Below are 20,838 nucleotides of genomic sequence, written 5' to 3'. Positions count from 1 at the left end.
GTTGCCTAAGAAATATCTTGGTCATGTAATAATTTAATAAATATTCATATTTATTGATTTCATATAGAGTTGTATATATACAACCGTTTATTAAAAGTTACTTAAAATGAATCTCTTTCTGATAGATAGCACGGCTGTCTTATAGGTCAGTGAACAGCCTTTGGTGTGTCCCTCCTTTTTACCTGTGTATATGCATCAGTCCTTGTGCAAATTGTGAACATCTAGTGTATGCTTTAAGATCAACAAGAGCTGGTAAACATTTATTAGCAAATCTGATCTTAGATTTTAGGTCAAATGCTGGTTTTACATATTTTAATCTATAATTCAGGAAAAGTTACTGGAAAATTATTCACTTGTTAAAGTTAAAATTTAGAAGACTTTAAATTAACTGGAGTTAATTTAAAGTTAAAATTAATGGATTTTGCTTTTAACTTATTAAAAATTAATTTACTTTGAAGTTCTCTTAACCAATTAAGAGCTAAGATGTGGGATGGATGTGAAAAGTTTGGAAACATTAACTTGCATTAAATTATAATTTTTAAATATAAAGTTCCCATTATTTCCTCTAGTCCCACACAGGGGAAAAATGATAAGGACATCTTTTTTACACCATTAGAGCGTTAATACATACCTGTGCATACCGGGCTAGTCTAGGTAGTCTCGGAGATCTAACCTACTCTAAGGCACTTTCTTAAGTGTAACCACATAAAATAAAGCTGTTCACTCCATTCCTGAATTTGCTCTTTTAAAAATATAAATATCTCCCAATTTTTGCTATCATTCTTTCCTTTGTCTTTCCCCACAACTTTTTTTAGTCCATCAGTAAACTCTACTGAGTTCGGCATGTATGGAGAATGCCAGCCTGTGTCCAAACTGTGTGTGTGTGTATGTGTGTGTGGCAGTGTGTGTATGCACACATGTAGGTGGTGTGCTTTCACAGGTTCTCCAAGTGCTTCAGTTTAGATAATCAAGCAAACAGTAACTAGGACACATAACAGAGAAGATACAATGCAATTAAATGTTTTCAGCATTATACACTTAGGAATTATACCTAAATAAGGAAAGGAGCACTGCTTACAAATTGTTGATGAAAATTAATTAAAATAAATCAAGGAAAACCAAAGTTTACCAGTGTTTTCTTAAAGTGTACATCTCCCTGTGTTTCCTAAGATTTTCATTTGTATTATTGCTTCTCAGAAAATAAACTCAATATTTTGGCATTATGTGAGACTATAGCGATTTTATATATTTGTAAAATTTAGTTGAGAGAGGTAATACGAATTTGGGCATTTTCTTTAAATATTTCTTCAAAATTTATGAAGAGTTTTCATGAACATTGCAAACATGAGAAATTCCTTGGGCAGTTTCAAAATATCTTCTGTAAAAATACTCTAGCATTGTCCTTTTCTCATCCTGTTCAGATTGTTATTTTACATAATAGGAGGCTTTGCTTATAAAACACTCAACACATACTACTCCTTCAGGTACAGTAAGTTCAAGAATATGGAGATACTTCTGCCCCAAAGAGGCCGTATCTTGTAGGAGGGTAAACTACACTTTCTCACTAAAACACGAAAACCTTGATATTTAATAAAATTTAGTTTAGTTTTCAGAAAAGTGAGGCTAAGTGTTAACAAAAAATGCAATGAAAAAGCTGTCTTAACACTCCCAGGTGTAGTTAAAGGTACAAGTTCTTTATGTAGTTAGCAATCCTAATGTCTTCATTAATGTACAGCAGTTTTTTTTTCTTTTAAGTTTTTCACATAATATTTTAGGTGTTTGTGTGTGTGTTTGTGGCTCCCCTTGGTATACTGGACTTTTGGAAGCTAAACTTGTCCTAACTTTTTCAACTTGTGGGAGACAAATAACCAAGTTATAAATTCTAGTCTATAAAATCCAGCTGATAGCTCTTAATATGCATGTAGTTAAGGGTCTACTTAAAAAGATTTACTTACAGTTTATACATATGCTTCCAAAATAGAACACTCTCTGTACATATACAATTTACTTCTTGCATTTTCAGGGCCTTAAATGTTAGTTTTTCCTGGTATGTGAAAACAATTTTCTTTGAATGTCACTGAATCCCTCTCTGGATGCTCTTCCAACTTTGTTGTTTCCATGATTTAAAAAACTTATTTATTGTGAAATATTTAGAAAATTAAAGAAAAACCCAATAAGAGAGCAAAGATGTATAATCACATAGAAGAGAAAACTACTTATAGCATTTATAAAATATGATTGTACTATCATCTAACTGCTATAAAACATAAATATCTACCATGGATTTATTTTTTAATATCCTTCTTATCTGGCTTTATAATGCATGTAATTTTTAATTTTAATATATTCAACCTACACATTTATGTGAAATTTTATGGTATTATTTTTAGATATTCTCTGTCTCTCATTATTACCTCAGGACCAGTTGTTAGATTTGTCAGTATTATAATTGTCTTATAAGTATTTACATTTTTAATTTTGATGCATCAGGCATTTAAATGATTCTTGAAAAATATTGTTCGATATTTGCATATACATCTACCAATACGCTGCCCTTGTTTTTGCGCTTTGCCACTGTGGTGGACATAATGTAATATTTTATACTTGATTTTACTTTTAATTCCTTCCCTATTTACTAGTGAAATTGTTGACTGTTACATGTTCATTAATTAATTACAAATTTGTGTTATTTTTTATTTATATTTTTGCCATTTAATATTGAATTATTTTTTGTCCATTAATTAGGGGTAATAGTCCTTTTTTGACATACTCAGTTAACTGTTTTGTCACTTTCACAATCCATATTCCTAAAAAGGTTTTTAATTTCTATGCAGATAATTCTATCAATTTTTAAAATATTGATCGTTTCCCGCACTAATGTCATGCTTATACAGTCCTTTCTTATTCCAAGGAAAGTTTTCTTTTAGTGTTTTGCAATATTTTAGCATGCAATTACTTAATCAGTTTCTTTAAATGCATAAAATGGGAATCCGTTCTAACTTTTCAAATAGCTAGCAAATTGTTCTCACAGAGTTGTTTGAATAATACAGTCTTCCAAATACAGCAGTATTTTAGGATTTAATATATAACCCTGACTATGTAGTGAAGAATCTGTGAGAATCCAGTTTTAGTCCAAAGATGACTTTTTGAAGACCTAGAATTACAGATTAAATCAAATGACTAGAAATGCACACCTTACTACGGAAGTGTGAGTTAAATTTCCAGGTTCATGTATCTACTTTTCAAACCAAGTTTAAAAATATACATATTTGGGTGTAGAATACCTTGGTTGATGATTTCAAGTTCTACTGATGGCCATCAATTTAAAAATGTAGGGAGTATTCTCTTCCCAATCACACCATTTTTGAGCGTTAAGATAGAGTATTCAGTTAGAGGTAGGATAATGCAAAGGTGGCAATAACTTAGCAGCTTCTACATCCTCATTATTTTATCAAAGTGACACTGTACAAAACACTCTGACATGTCACAGTCCCAGCCTCTCAGGGACTTAAATAACTACTAGGACAAGGTAGATTCAGATGGCCATAGATCAGTGGTGAACATCCATTTCTTCTTTCATCTACTTAATTTTTTTCATTTAATGGATATTTATTGAGTACTCACTTTGTGCCAGATACAGTTCTGTATTCTGGGGATACAGCAGTGAACAAAATGCATTAAAAAATCGTTGCCCCTGTGGGGCCTACCTGGATAGATAGTTACGAATAAACAAGTAAATATATAGTATTTCTAAACTGTGCTCAGGCTATAAATGCACCCAGTGAAGGAAGAGAGCTATTAACTGGACCCGGAGGCATGTTGTATGGGTTTGGAGAAGGTGAGGCGTAGAGACATCTTACTGAAGAGCATTCTGGGAAGTAGCAAAAGCAAGTGCAAAGGTGTGGAGACAGAAATATTAAATTATTTTTCAAAATAGTGAATATATCTCAAAATAATAAATGTATTCAGGGTTGTAGCATAGAAATGCAGCCTTGAAACTGAATTTTAAAAACCATCTAGATAGAGCTGTTTACTTGTGATGTAAATTTCTTCAGGGCTTAAACATTCCTGTGATTAGCATGGCAACTAACAGTGGACTTGAACTCTGTCAGAGCTGGTTCCTTTCATTCAGGTCTTACTTTAGCAGTCTGTGGACTATTCAAGTGACTTAGGACTCACCATTCACCTGTGAAATAGGCATAATGGTAGTATCTGCCTGATAGTTATTGTGAAGATTCAATCACACAATGCATGTCAAAGTATTTAGCATAATGACAATCATAGTAAATTTGGTTATTATTACATCTGATGATTTATCCATCTCTATCTTGACAATAGCAAGTAACTTAATTTTTATTCTCATCTCATGAAAATCTATAAAATTGTGTGCCATTACACTTCACATACTACCACTTCCTAAGTATGGAACATTATAGTTAGATCATATTAATGATTGCTCTTCTTGAGTGCCCTATTCAAGACACTCAATAACTGGTCTTGCATTTTACAATATTATCTTCATTTACGAAATTCTTCCATCTCTTTTGTTTGAGTTAGTCAGTACTATTGCACTGACAGAATTAAAGGCCCTCTATACTGGAAAGTCAGGGAAGGCATTCAAGAAAATAAGCATCAGTCATTATTTCAAAGGCCTTATAATATGGCTGGAATTGTAAAAAACACATAAGAAATTAAACCTACAAATATGGCCTAGAAGATCTGGGCAGATGGGGCATTCATTGTGAACTTAACTCATCCATTGTTTCCCATGCCCCACACACTTTTCTTCCTTGGAGCCCTTGATCATGCCGTTTGGAGACCTTCAATGCCTTCTTCTGATCTCCACCAGTCAAAATCACACTCATGTGTCAAGATCCACTCTAAAAGCTGGTTCCCATTTTACGTTATCTAAAATTTATTCTCCTTTTACTAAATAAATCACTCGAGGCAGTGTCATAAATAGCCATCTATGATACAAATAGGAAGCTTCCTTTTGAAGCAAAGGTTGTATTTTGTTGTCACTGTTTCTGTCATAGTTTCTAGGATGGGTCTTTGCACCAGTGTCTACCCAGCACACACTGGGGGCTCTAATAATGCTGGAAGGAAAGAACCCATTGGAATGAGTCACCACATGTAGAGTCCAGGATCTGACCATGGAACTGAAGAAGAGTTTTAAATAGCAGAAAATTATTTAACAAATAGACAGATACAGAAATAAAAAATTCTATGATCCATTTAAAAAAATAAAATGTGATTTCTATCATCTCCTCTAGACTTCTGTATAATGTAATGTTGGGCACAAGACTTTATTAAAAACCAATTTTTTCATTTGAACTAATGAATAAAAAAGTCTACAGTTTATTTGTAGCAAGTCTATATTTCAACATATCTGACTCAGTTTCCATATTTATAAGTATAAATATAAATATTTTCATCTCATAAAGTTATTGAATTAAATAAAATAATATATGAGGGGAGACCCCTCCAAAACCAAAATTATGTTCTGGAGGGTGCGCCCCTTGTAGTACTAGCTCCCCCGGCGAGGTGAGTGTTCTAGGAACCCATCTGTACCAGCTGGTGTCATTGTAAGAGGCTGCCTTCAGCTTCAGGGAATTTTTGTTTGAATTTTTGTTCCCTTCAGGGAACTTTCGGTTTGACACTGCCCATTTCATGACAGGAGATTTGTGAGTGCACCTGCCCACACTGCCCTGAGTCTTCAGCACTTTTGGACCAGCAATGACATAATCCCCATGCCCTGCCTACTCTATTCACCTGATTTCACCCTGAGCAACTCTTTTTTGTGTTTCCCTGGATGAAGAAAAAAAAGTCTTCAAAGAGAAACATTTTGTTGATGTGGAAAAGGTGAAACAAAAAACAGCAGAAGCACTGAAAGACATCAAAGTTGATGAGTTCAAAAACTGTTCTGAGTGCTGGAAAAAATGTCTCAATAGGTGCGTTGCATCCAGTGGAGAGAACTTAGATGGTGACTGAAGTTTAAACATATAAAAATAAATACACGATTTTTAATAAATAAATTTTACTTTTATGCCTGCCTATAAAGTACTCAAAAAAGGATTCTTGTTGTATATAAATATGTCAGATTTAACTGTAAGCTATTATTATTTAGTCAATTTCAATAACACTATTTAGGCAATACTTTTTAGTATTTTAGACTCTGATTTGGGTACAAATTAATAAATAAGGGAATTTAAAATTAGCACGATGATTGGGATTTTAAAAACAGTATTCTAGGGGAAGAGGATCCCCTGATAAAACAGTGTCTACTCAAGCTTGAAAGGACAATCGCCATGTCTTCCCCCACTCTGTGGTGCAGTGAGTTTATATCATAATTTCTTCTGATATCGAACATTAGTGGTAAAAGGCCATTCATTAAAGAAAACACTTTCCTAAAGTATTACATTGAATTCAATTAATGTAAATCATATTAATAGCAATGTTGGGTGCTTATGTAACATCTATGTCAGGTAACAAATTAAGCATGTTATTAAATCGCTGCAGGTTGGAAACAGCATACCTTTATCTGTCCTCATATAATTCCTTCAGTAACTGTGGAATCCTCCCAGGAGTATCAAAAAGTTGTCAGGAGGTCTCTAAACTGTGGCCTTGGTATCAGAATCGCTGTGCTTCCCGACTGCATTTCTTGACAGCTCCCCGTGCGTTACACAGTGTAGGGAGGTGGTGCACTTATTTTTTTTCTAACAGGTTTCTCCAATAAATTAGTTATGTACATTTTCTCCAGAGGTAGCAAACTAATAACATGTCCGTGGAAAGTGAAAATGGGCATTTTAGGTTGAGTCAGCCATCTTTTCTCTGCATTCACCGGCAGGAAAACCAGATTTTCTGAGTTCTGATTTAATAGTCTTTTTTTTAAACCCTCATTTGAAACTGCATCTCTTAGGATAAATAGTTTCATATAAGCATAACAGTTGTTACTACTTTTGTGATTTATGTGTGAAGATGCTTATATCAAACTGTTTTTGTGTATGTGTGTAGATTGAGTTACTCTACTGGAAATTTATGGTTATGAGAGCTTTCGAACATAAAGATTGATGGACACTTACTATAGTGTTTCCTTATTGTTGGGTAGTCATAATTTCTTTACAAAACATGTTCATCTATATATAGATAGTAGCAACTGTAATTAATATTGAGATATTTATAGAAAAGTAAAATGAAACTGTTAAGTCAGTAGTGAATTTCTTTGTTATGGATACAAATCCCTGTTAAAGTAAATATGGAAAGGGGGATGCTTAATCACTGGTCAGGGTCAGAGTCTGTACACAGTTGGTTATATAACAGCAACTTGGGTTCTTAATTCCCCTGAAATAGCACATCAGAACAAAGTTACACTTACAATAGGCAAAGGAATCATAATATCCTAAAGACAATTGACCAAAAATAGCACCTAGAACATGTCTAACATACGTTTTAAGGTTAGAAGTATAGAGATAACATGGGGAGATGAGATATTAACCCAGATGTAAATGATTACGTGTTAGACTGTGATACTAACCATTTTAAGGAAGGAACGATGAGTGTGGGTTTGAGTAATTCAGGGTTTCCTAACAAAAGTATGTGTTTGTGTGTGTGTGTAAAGGTGGGGGCACGCCTCTGTGGATGTTCCCATACTCAGCACCCCTTTCTCTTCTTCATTTGACTGGCTGCCGTTTGCTGGCACCTCCTCTTTCCTGAAGTGCCCTCCCTGTGGTGTTTCCATAACACTCATTTGGAAAATATACTGTAGTATTTCCCATGATTTTCATAGTCCTTGATACACTTATTTCCCAAAGTAGGCGGCGGACTACTTGAAGTCAGAGATATATCTTGGTGGCATTTTCGGCACACGTTGTGAGGTCAGGCACGTTAACTTTCAGCGTTAACTAAATTAACCAACAGATACGCTACAGGGGCAGATTGCATGTTGCTCGGGGCTTGCCCGCGAAGCCGGACTGCCTTGGTTCACAACCTGGCTCCGTCACTTTTTTAAAAAGACATGTATTTCAGTGTCGTTTTAGGTTCACAGCAACATTGATCAAAAAGTACAAATATTTTCCCTCTACCCCTGGGCCCCCACATGCCTGGTCTCTCCCGTTAGCAATATCCCTGACTAGGGTAGTTAGTTCCTTTGTTATAACTGACGAACCAATACCGGCACATTATAGTCACGTGAAGTCCATAGTTTGCCATCGGGGCTCCCTCTTTGTGTTTCACATTCCGTGGGTTTGGACAAATGTATAATAAGAACATGTACCCACCACTATCGAATCACACATAGTAGTTTCACTTCCCTAAAATTGCTCTGTGCTTTGCCTGTTCATCCTTACCCCCACCCGACCCCGATCTATTAGTTTTCAGGTGTGGCATATTGCGTAAGGTGTTTCACTTTCTGGTGTTTCAGTTTCCTTGTCAGTAAAATAAGGGTAATAATCGTACGTACCTTAAAGATTCATGAGGAATATTAAAAGTGTTACCTCACAGAGTGCCTAGCAGTTAGTTGACATACACAACCATGATTATTTTAGTATTTGATCTACTATTCCAAATAGTACAAAATGAGAACTTTTGGAAAGAGGGCATTAAAAGTGTTGGAATTGGCATCTCCTACAGAGGGCATTTCACTATGACAGTATTTTGAGGTGGAAGCAATGGGTGTATATGGGGCCCTAATTCTAGAGGCTCTGCAAAGACAGACTACCAGCGAACCAAGGCCTCTGTGAACAGGGTCACGGAATGTGCCAGTGAAATGAAAGACTGAATGCCTTGCTTTTGGCTCCAATAAAATGTAGCCAATGGTGATTACAGAGAAAGCCTAGTCATTTGAAATTCAAATCGAAAAATTACAAGAATAAAACTTTTTTCTTTGTGACAATGGAGTCCGCAGTTTGTATTAAAGATTGGTTTATAAGATTCCAATGTGTTAGTTACAGTATTTTTTAATGTTAAACTAAAATATTGCAGAATATGGTATGGAGGTATGAGAGGAACTGTGAGACAAAAACCAGTAAAGCTTAACCCTTCCTAAAAATTTAAGAAAGCCATTTGCAATTGTTTCTAATTATTTTATGCCTTAGGAGATTTTAGTCAGTCTAATTGTAAAAAAGGTGTGTTTTTATTAGTCTCCCCTATGGCATGGAATGCTATGGGAAGAATAAAAAATTATAAGGTGATTAAGTGGTTAAACACATTTAGCTCTCTAGATAAACATGCCAGTAAACAAAATTTACAAACAATATTCTCTCTGGGAAATATATCATACATGTGGATATATAATGCATGTTATGGAAATGTAAAAATAAATAGTATTTAAATTTATATGTCTTTAAATAAAACTTTAAATTACGTTGAACTGTTTTTTAACCCACCATCTATTTATAAAATATAAATACATTTTTATGGTGAATCACTAGAAATACTTTAGAAGGTGTCATTTACCAGTGATGGAAGTAAATACTTCAGGAAGCAAAAAATATATCAGGATCCTCAGTGGATAAAAAGTTAATCTCAAAAATATATATTCACTACATGAACAAATCTAAACTAAGGTTAATAAATTAATTCTGATTAATATAGCTAATATCGCTCATGGACTTTAAAGAATCTTCTTAATGTGGCGGTTCTAACAATGGAGAGGACTTAGGAACTCTACGGCTAGATTATCTCAAGTATGTAACCTGTCAAACATGGACGCTTTAGTATCTTTGGCTGTCATTGATGGTTGACACTTCTCTACAAATGCTTAAGAGGAGCTGAGTCTCATTCCAATAGGTTTTAACTCTTATTTTCTTATTCAGTATTTAAGTGCCAACTAGGACCAGAAACTTCAGATATTTTGTCAATGACCTTGGAAAAAGCTTCTGTATCAAATACATTTCCTGTGTAATATCAGATCTAGATCATGTGAGTTTTGCAGTTAGAGGCAGTGATTTTTTCTCATCAGAGTAGCTACTTTCAATTCCTGTTGAATCAACTCTAGAATATCTGAATTGCTGATTTTTTGATCCCTGGAGAATAATTCTCACGTGACAATTGTCGGGTGACCAATGTATGACATAAAACACAGTTAGGTAATATTGAAAAATGAGGAATTTCTATAATTTGAATGTAATCATACTGTCACGAAGTACCTATTTCTTAAAAGCACAAGTCTCTAAACAGGCTTCCTAGAAATAACAGTGAAATAAAGGTAAAATAAAATAGTAAATGCCTATTTTACCACATTCTTAGAGATTTGTAATACATAGTAACTTAGTGTAAGCTCTGAGAAATTATCCCCCAAAGGAAAAGTGTTAAAAAGATTTGGGAATTTGTAAAACTTTCCACCTAACATGTATGTTCTACAGGTTTAATGGGGCATTTTCCAAATTAATATGAGTACAGAACCTTTTTGAAAATTTAAGTCTGAATTGCTTTTAACAGAAAATTTTACTTTTTGTGTTTGTATATGTATGTTTTAGTTGATGTACGAGTTCCCCGCTGTCGTAGTCTTGCTCCAGCTGCTGTAACAAAATACCGTTGGTGGGGTGGGGTGGGGGGTTTAAACGACAGAAACTCAGTTTCTCATAGATTAGAAGACTGTGTTTCTGAGTGCTAACACGGTCAGCTCCTGGCGATGGCTGTCTTCATGGGTTTTAGACAGCCGCCTTCTCTCCGTGCCCTCACAAGGCTGAGAGACAGAGCAAGCAAGCTCTCTGGTGTCTCTAATTATAAGAAGACTAATCCCACAGGAGGGCTTCAATGACAGGTCTTTATCTAAACTTAATAACCTCCCAAAGGCTTCATCTCCAAATGCCATCATCAGCTAGGAGTTAGGGTTTCAACCTATCACTTTGGGTGGGAAACATTTTGGTTTGTAACACCTGCTATATAAATAAGTTGAGGGGATGGTGTGTGTTCTGTGCTCTTCAACCAGTAATCTGAGGGTGCTCTTCCAGTGTCAGCAGGTGATGTTTTAAATGCCCGCCCCCTGGAACTCAATGTTCTGCTGACCGTGGAAAACCAACTCTTTGATGAGTTAGTTCATAGTCTATTCCTACTGAGGAGTAACCATGGCTGGAATACACGCCTATAAGGGGGAGACAAAAAGTCTAGACAAATGTGGGATACAGGTTAGAGAAAGTGGTCACATTTGCTATCATTGCAGAGAAGGTAATTTATTCTTCACAGTTCTACCAGCTATAGATGAAAAAAAGAAACAATGCAAAAGGAAAATAATACTAATCTTATCCTTCCTGGATTATTTATTTTGTTGCCTTTCCAAAAAAAAAATCAACTAACAAATTAACAAGATATTTGTAAGGGGAAACTACCCATTTATAAAGTGAGAATTATAAATCAGGCATTTCTTTTGGTGAAATATATACAGAGATTAATCTTAGGAGGTCATTTACATTATTTTACATTGATGGATCAATTTCATAAGGTTGATTTAGTTTGGAGGATATCAATGACTGTTTGTACTTTTCATATTTTAGATTCATTTTATAGTTGTCACAAGGGTAATATTTTTACCTATAATTATCTGCTTTTTATTAGATATTTTAGAACTGAAATAGAAAAAAGGAAAGATTAAGGGGATAAATTATATCTGGTTTCTGCTATAGATAAAGATAAACCTCAGGCACTGATTAAGTTTAGCCAGAATTACAGTTTGTCTACAATGATGAATTATCTGAAAAACATGGCCAGAGTCACTGCAATGCTAAATTAATTTTTAAAGTTTGTTTTTATATTTGATATATAATATATACTTATCAGGTAAATTAAACTCTTCAGATGTAGAAAAATGTGTGATTTTCCATCCACTGATAATACCTCCTAATATTTTATTAGTGTTTCTTTGTACTCTCTTTTTATGCATATTTATTGCTTGCTTCACTTAATTTGTTTATCTCTCTTGTGCTCTTTTATAGCCATATTGGCAGGTCTGTGCTTTACTCAGAACATAAGCATTTTCTCTTAAACTCCTCATTAACATCACTCTTCATGACCTCATAATGGTCAAGTGGGTATATAAATTATTAAGCAAATTGTACCTTTCAAATTAGAAAGTAGAATAAATGCAGGGCATATATACATATTTAAAGTTTTCCTATATCTTGACTTGGCTTTGTAGAAGCAGTGCACCAGAAAACTTTTGCAGAATGTAAACGCACAGAGGGAGTTTTCCTAAGGTGAATAGATTACAGAAGGCAAATGAACTCATGTAGATTAATGGAGCAAGGTGCTTTCACCCCTGAACGCTTGGTTGTGTCCCAAGACTAAAATCAATGTTCACTTGCTGCCGTGTATTTTTCTTCTGCACTATTATCCCACAGGCTATTTAATTTTATTTTCCTTCTCAAACAGGAGAGTGTGTCTTTATTCTTGAAACCCTATAATATCTAGCCCATGGCTTGTTGTACAGTAGTAGCTCCTTTTCTTAGATAAATGGATGAATGAATTGAATGATTGAATGGAATGCTTCTTTAAAGCAGGTAGAATTTGGAACCAAATTTTCTGGTAGGGAGCTAGCTGCTCTCGAATTTCCCAACTTATAACTATCACAATCACTTTCTGGGTTTTACAGGTTTTTCTGCTTTAACTCTTGGGAACAGAATTGATCTCAATTTTTCAAAAACCACTGAAGAAATTAGCAAAAGATAATGTCTACGGGAAGTGTGGGCGTTGAAAAAATCTGTAGTGTACCCTCCCTCTGAAATTTCAAATGCCTCCAACTCTTTTGATGCCCTTAGCTTCTTATTTGTTTACATCACTTCTGCTTGATTTTGTCAGGTGTGGTTTTGCTTCACCCTCAATAAGCACAATAAAAAGACTAGGAAGAATTGGTAAACATTATATAGTTCTGGGGGGATAGAGAAACTAGCATGTGATGTATTTAATGAGGTAAACTAAGGTTAGAAGTCTACCCATTGATCTCTCTTGAAAAGACACATATTATATTCAAAAGCACAGGCAAGGCTGTGCCTGGGTTGATTCCAAAGCAAGGGAGGCATTAAGTGTGGATTTAAACATCTCTAAGCCATTGCTCTCTAATTCTAATGGGGACGGTTGAAAACACTCAGGGCTGGCAAAAACCTTGACCAAAACCTTAAGTTTGATTTCATTCAAGTTGATAAGGGTAATGATTTATTTAAGTGGGGTCTTCTGCTTTGATTCAAATGAGGAGAGTTCAGCTGTCCTGGTCCTCTGGAGGAGAGCTTGGCTACTATTGTGGATAAAGGAGACTTGAGGGTGCCTACTACTGGGTCAACTGATCACTTCACACACACAAAAAAATGTTTTTGCTGGTTGTTTCACTTCCACTTTTCAGTTAAGTTTTTTTTTTCTTTCCAAGAATAACTTATTTCTAAGAAAGCAAACAGGCCCGCTTTTTCTTTAAAAATCTAAATGCAATCAGATGTTCAGAGAAGTTAGGTAGCTGATTAAGGTCATACCTTCCAGTAAACCGGTAGAGCCATCGTTTAAAGCCACATGTGTCACTGCAATACAGCCTTTGCTTTTGGCTTGGCACTGTGCATGCTCTTCTAGCAGTTTTCTAAAGCCCTGTTGAAAGGAATTTAAATATTTCGTAAATATTTAACAATCAGCATATCTTCCCTAGAGCCAAACCTTCTGGCAGTTGGTGACCAGACTGCCCTAAGGGGGAAACACTAAGGGGACCTAACCTAACGAAGAGATAGAGAAAGGTCTTGTTCATAAAAAAATCTAACTTCCCTGCAATCAAGGAGTTGGCTATAACTCCAAAAAATGTTCCTTAGTAGTTTTATTCTTAGGCAAACGTGATAAGTTACTTGACTTCCTTCAGATCTTTCCTTCCATTTCTTTCCATTATTTGCAGGTACATTTCAAGACAATGCTCTCACCTAACTGTAAAGTAATCCTCAGTAGGGTGTTAGTTGATGGCTTTAGGGTGTTATCACCATCAAGGGCATTTGCCCTTTAAAGGGAAAGCCCTTTAAAGCGTTTAAACTGAAAGCAGTAAATCTCTATCGGTGAATTGGAGGCAGTGTCCTAGTTTGGGCAGGAGGTATCTGGGGTGAAAAAAGCCCACTGGCCTTTCTAACCACAGTAAGAAACAAAGTGTTCCTGCTTATAACCTGGCTTCTACTTGCAAAGTAAGGGCCTGAGGACAGTTCTTGTGGCCTGAATAAGAAAGTGCTTCTAAACAGTTTCATTTTCTTTAAAAGCAAAACAAATGAAAGGGCTAAAATGTTTAAATCTTACTTCCTTTCCCTTTCTTTTTCTGCTTTCTTCATGGTGTTTTGCTTGAGCTCTCCTAATACCTCTATTCTCTTCTTCTGGTCTTCTGGTATATGTTATCCTTAGATTGATAATTCTGAAGTTTATTTTTTGTGTCTTTTCATTTCCTGGAGACTTTGAGACCACTAGAATGAACGGGGTAGGATACTTGAAGAATTTGGGGGAAAAGCCTTCATAAATTGTGTTAAAGTTTATTTAAATATATATGGTGAAATTTAAAAGAAGAAATGTAAAAAAGAAAATAATTACATAAGGTGAGTTAGGCCCGGAGATAAGTATTAAGGATATATTTAATATACTTTGTGCTATACAGTCTTGGGAGTGAAACAAAGAAGCACATTCCTACACTCAGTGAAGAGCTATAATATATTTGTTCATCATGGGCTATCATGGAGCATAGAAAACTTACTAAATAGGTGTGGTTAGTAAGAAAAATGATTATTGTTTAGGGAAGTATCGCCAGGTAAAATGGGGATGGGAATGGGTTGGTATAAAAAAGGAATTTGTTGGCAAAGGAGGCAGCATCTGTAAAGATAGTGTAACAGGAGGCTGAAGCAACTTATGGCACTGCTAGAAAATCAGTAGGGTGAAATATAAGCCATAAAGGTATAAAGAAAAAGGTGAGATTGGAAAAGTAGGCAGGGGCCAAGTATGGAAGACCTTGGTGCTGTGATAAGGAAGGTGAATTCTTATGGGAAGCTATTGATATCTTCCAGCAAATGGAAAATATGATTGAGTTTGCATTTTAGAAAAATGCTTCTGAGACAAATATGGAGAGTTGTCTTCACTCTAAGCTTCACAGTGGGACAAAGTTAGGAGTATATCTTGGAAAAGTTAAGGCCATAACCATATATCAAGTAAAAAATGAAGGATTTACCTGGACCATAGGAGTGGGAATAGAGAAGAGAGAATGGATTAGAGAGATATCTTCACTGGGGTGATATTTAAGTGTACAAAAGAAGGAAAAGACACAGCTGAATTCTGGATTTTTGACTTCATTACAATTAGGTGCCATTTCGCTGAACCAGGAAAGAGGAATAGGTTTTAATGGGTAAGATGCTGAGTTTAGATTTGGAGAAGCTGAGTCTTAAATTCTAGAACATCCAAACAGAGATTTCCAGTACACCTGCCTGATTGCCAGGAGGAAGATTGAGGCTACAGATATGTATTTAGCCATAATTCCTTAACATCTCACTGCTCAGTAGAAACATCAGTCAGGGAAAATGGTGACTATTAGAAGGCTGTTGATTGGTCCTAGGCAAATAACAGGAGCTACAGAACCAGCTGAGGATGAAGAGGAATAATGAAGCATAAGAATAAGTAGCCAGAGAGATATTTCAGAACAATAAACTGGAGAGTGTCCTTAGCAAATCAAACGCATAATCTCCTCACCCTTCTTTTGAAGCCCTCCTAGGGTCTGGCCCCAGATGGTTGCCCTTGCAGCATCAATCTCTGCTCTTCATCATATTTAGCCTGTTTAGGCTCATAGGAAATGATCCTATACATCTACACATTTTCATGTTTCTAGTTCTCACATTCTCAGGGGAGTGTACTTTTTTTCCATTCTTTCTCTCCATGTCTAACTCAGCTTTCAGAATTCTCTTCTAAATTGGCCACTGCCGTGAAATCTTACCTTTCTTCCCTGAACATGGAAGTATTATCACCCACCCTAACTTGCAATGAGTAATCAGGTTGCAACTTTCTTATGACACTTAGCACATTCCAGCTTGCACTGCAGTTTTATGTATGCGCCAGGTTTATAGGACCTCCCCACCCCCACTGCCAACCCCTGCTTGGGGAGAGTATGAGCTGCTAAAGACTAAAGAGCCCTTTCTCCTACTGGAGCCTCCACAGTGAACTACTTTGAAAACAGCAAGTGCTTAATAATCATTTATTAATTATATTATATAGAGCACATATACTACGTACATTAAATAATTGAGGTAGGATTTTTGAATCATCTGATGAGGCAAAGGACCTCAGCTGAGGCTAAAATGGGAATTCTAATTTATCAAGTTTGTATCCAGAAGTTTTGATAGATCTAGGCACATGTGGACCAGATAAACGATGAAAAACACATTTCATAAAAGCACGTTCATGATACAGAGGCACATAGTAGTGGGAACATGATGCTACATTTATTTCAAAAAATTGTGAATATTACATTCATGTTATTCTCATACAAGGGTGGTGAATTCTCTTCACCTTCTGCTTTTACAATTTTAAAAATTAATCTTGTACAAGAGATATGTAAAGACAAGGACACTAAACCGCAAACACCAGATATTCTTATTTACCCTAAAGGCAGATGTAAGATGCTCAACTGGCAGATTCTCAGCGATGTCTTACCAATAATCCTAAGCCTTTCCAATTTATTTTAGTATATTAAAAATAAGGCAACCTAGTGGGGCTATTCATTTAACTAGAATAAGGGTTAAATGATAACTTGACTTATCTTTTAAATGACAAAAAATAAAGAAATTGCAAGACCTTTTCACACATTAGATATGTATTGTCATTTATCATCTAGATATCAGGCTAGCAGTGCAAAGTAATAAAACATATCATCGAAAAATGTGCTATAGGTCTGAATCACTCTTTCATTCCACCTCCCAGCTAACTGTAGTATTAAATCAAACAAGCAGAACATTTCCTTAGGCAGCCATTGCCTTTTAATTTCCTGAAGAACCTTAAAATATCATTCATTACAAGTACTACACATATTTGGTTTTTAAAAGTCTCATAAATCAATAGCAGGCTGACTGTAATAATTATTACAAGTTAGTGCATAATTTTCGTGCTGAAGGCTGCATGCAGAACTTTAGCATATGCAAACGAGGCAATTCAAACTGTGTATAGATATTAATATGAAGAAGCAGGTAACGAGGTGCAGGCTATGAATTATGCATCAAGAGTGGCTGATCTTCAATGAGGAAAATGAATTCAGCATGTAATCTAATTAGTGATGGAAGTCTATTACATCTAACTGCAAAAGCAACCGTCCTTGAAACAAATTTATTTACAGTCCATGTTACCACTTGAAACAACTTTGAAATGATGTGTAAGACAACAGCTTAATTGTAAAAATTTTTTGTTTGTTTGTTTCAGTTCTAGACCTGGAAGGCCTCCCAAGAGGACGCAAAGTGTCACCTCCCCAGAGAACTCTCACATCATGCCACATTCTGTCCCTGGCCTCATGTCTCCTGGGATAATCCCACCAACAGGTAAGAGCATTCTTATTTATACTGAAAATATTGAAAACCAGCCAATGCCATAGTGTACATAAATAATACACATTATGTATATTTATGTGGATACTTACACTCATTGATTACATTTGGTACACACTAAGATGTTACTAAGGAGAATTTATTTCAAAACTGCATTAGAGTTATCATCATTTCTTTATTTAAAATAAAATAAAGGAAGCTTAATTGGGTACAATGCAGGGCGAGTATTCTAATTAATCCCTTCACTAATATCAAACAACAAAGTATCATCCCTATTTTCCCTGTTGAGGACTCAAAGCTCGGAGGGAGTCGGCCATGTTCTGAGGACAATCAGCTGGTAACTGTCGCTGGTCACACAAACCCTCTTTTCTGGGGTCTAAACTTATGTCTCATTCCATTAGTGTTCCAAAACAGATTGAAATGCACTTAAACAAAAGACAGTGACTGTGTCAAACGGGAATATCTCCTATTTTCTCTCAAACTAGCATGTGAATACATTTCCGTTAGGAGTATTTGAAGGATGTTTGTTACTAAAATTTTGAAAGTGTGCAAGTAAAAGAGTAGCCTTGATCACATAAGGTGTATATCATAAACAATTTAAATATTGCACTGCATGCAAAAATAACTATTTGATTTCCACACAGTAATGTTGCTTTTATTAATTCTTTTATTCATGTATACATTTGCATACTTTCCATGTTTCACCCTTGAATAAATTAAAATAATAATACTGATGATGATATTATTATATAATATATAATATTTGCAATAATTCTGGCCAGCATAGAAGTATTGAGAAAAATAGAAGTGTATTAAGGAGATATACATATAAACAAAAGCATATAATGGCCATGTGAAAACAACTGATACAAGAAAGACAAGCCGGCAAGATGATGAGTCTTCATTTTTTCCCTCTGAATTATCCCATCAATGTGTGTTTTTTTCTTTTGTAATGTTTGTTCTTTCTCTGCTATGTAATATCATGGTGTACCTTTTCTCACATTCCAAATTTGGTTGAAAACTCCTTGAAAGAAATGAATGTTTTAATTCACCTTTGAAAACTCCTTGAAAGAAATGAATGTTTTAATTCACCTTTATTTTTGTGCCAACATCTGAACAGTTTCTTCACCTTTGTGGACCTTTATCAAACATCTGTTGGGTTGAATTTGAAGCTGTTTCTTCATTTTACATGTTTGATATTTTCTGCAAGGTATCACATTAAAACTTAACAGTAAATCATGGAAAGTCCCATGGAAGTGTTTATTTTGAGGTTAATTTTACAGATAAAAAATTGAGACATAGACAATGACGCTAATAGCTGAGAATGAGTCAACTACAGAGTAAGTACCATGCTTTCTATTTGTTTAGTTACTTGTGTTTCTCAAGGAATTGAATCCCACTGCCTGAAAATCTAATTGCAAATTTGAGATTTGGGAAAGAAAATTGGTAGTGCTTTGTTAAGCCTTAACTATTTTAATTGAACTAGATAAAATCTCCTTATTCAAATATTTGTTTTGTTTTGTTTTTTATGTAGTACATAGGCCAGATGGAACTAAAATCTTAACTTTTCATGTTTAATGCTTGAAAGACTCAGGTGTACTAGGGGAAAGACCTAAGACTTTTTGAGACCTAATTTCTCACTAAATTATGTTCTAGGGATTTTTAAACATAATAATTTTTTGATAATCATGATTCTATATTTGATAAGTTTGTGTTAACTCACATACTACTAACTGAGGTTTCCTGATGCGTGAAAAGCATCCCAGATTATATTCATATTGAAAGAGGGAAGATCTGGTTCCAAATTGTCTGCCAACATTTAATCTTTGAAGGTGAAGACAGTAAATAGTTTATCAGCAAAGCACTGATGGAATATGATGGTGCTATCAGAACACAGGTAGAGCAACACCTCCAATAATACTTAACACCAATAAGTGACTTTTCAGTAAGTTGAGTTTGTAACTAATGGATGGTCATGTGTCAAACCACAAAATCAACAGATTAAGTTATTTTTGATAGACCTCTTTCTGGTTTGATGAACGGAGGCACCAAAGGTAATTAAACTTGATTCATGTTTATGAACATTTATTGATGAATTAAGAGCATTTCATGTATTTCGACGGTTGTGTTCCATGTTTTCAATTTAGTTTTTACTTTTGTTCTTTGTAGTATCTTGTGAACCCAGAAACTAATATTCCTTTTCAGCTTGTCAAGCATTATATTAAGAAAGATCTGAAATGGTCGGGTTCTAGACAAGGATGAAGAAATAGTTGCTCATCAGGACAGTAAACTGGACGGAAAAGTGGGTCTTCCACAGTTCGCTGCTCTGTGGAGCTCAGTGGATGGCTGTACGCCAGGGTGTGAGAGCTCATTGTTGCCTAGTTTACCTACTTTCCATTTCCCGAGACTGGCGCAGAGATCTGACACTGCCAGAAGTTTGACCGTTGAACTTGAATGCTGTTATCTTAATATATTCAATATGATTACTCCTTTTTCATAAAATATTTCAAACTGGAGAAGTTTTAGATTTTAGGGACTATAGAATAGCTCCATCCCCTGAATTATTTGCTATCTTAAAACATTGACATGAAATCTAATGGTGTTAAAGAAATCTTATGGTTCTCAAGAGGGTTTAAGTTCTCCAAAGAGAACTGAATATATTGGAGAAATATGATTCAACACAAATATATAGACTTTTAAATTCTAGGACTGTATTTATATTTGCCACATTCTTTTATTATATTTGTCACTTATAAAATGAAACGTTATTTTTTTTCTTCCTAAGATGGGGAAGATGAAGTGTGTTATTTATTTTAAAAAAACAACTCAATGAAAGGTGATATATCAATGTTGTTGACATTAAACAAACTGATTTGATGGCATTTGGACTATGTTTTTGACCTATGAGTTTAGAATTCCAAAACTTTGTTTCCAAGAGTATATGGTATATCAATATCTTTAAAAGACTTGGAAGGCATATTTCTAAAACTAGCAAAACCACTAAGTAAACATGTAAGCCTCAAAAAAACAAGGAAGGAAACAGAACCCTGTCCCCAAATTTCAAACCCTCTCCAAGATTTAAACTCTAGCCTGCCTATGAACTTTGACCTGCACTTTCATGCTCATGGTATTACTTTTTGAAAAGCACAACAGATGGAAATTGCTTTGAAAGTTACCAGAATCGGTCCTGTGAAGTAGAAAATTCATTAATTTTGACAAATGCATAAAAATCTATCAATTTTTTCTTAGTCATTCCCTTTTTTCCTTTTCCACAATTGCACATTGGAGTTAAATATACTTTCTTGGGGGCATCTTTTTTTTTCCAGAA

At 35.0% G+C, this 20,838-nt stretch overlaps 1 protein-coding gene across 1 annotated transcript in view; it reads left to right on the top strand.

Moving 5' to 3' along the window:
- Positions 1-20,838, top strand: part of DACH1 (dachshund family transcription factor 1) — a 403,566-nt gene that overhangs the window by 156,611 nt on the left and 226,117 nt on the right. Inside the window, exon 2 of the mRNA XM_037034760.1 lies at positions 17,389-17,504. Coding sequence (XP_036890655.1) covers positions 17,389-17,504 — 116 coding nt within the window. The remainder of the gene's footprint in view (positions 1-17,388; positions 17,505-20,838) is intronic.

The sequence above is a fragment of the Sturnira hondurensis genome, unplaced genomic scaffold (genome assembly GCF_014824575.4).
Source record: "Sturnira hondurensis isolate 20B ecotype Veracruz unplaced genomic scaffold, ASM1482457v3 Scaffold0022201, whole genome shotgun sequence".
NCBI classification, from domain to species: domain Eukaryota; kingdom Metazoa; phylum Chordata; class Mammalia; order Chiroptera; family Phyllostomidae; genus Sturnira; species Sturnira hondurensis.
This window is presented reverse-complemented; position numbering and strand designations above follow the sequence as displayed.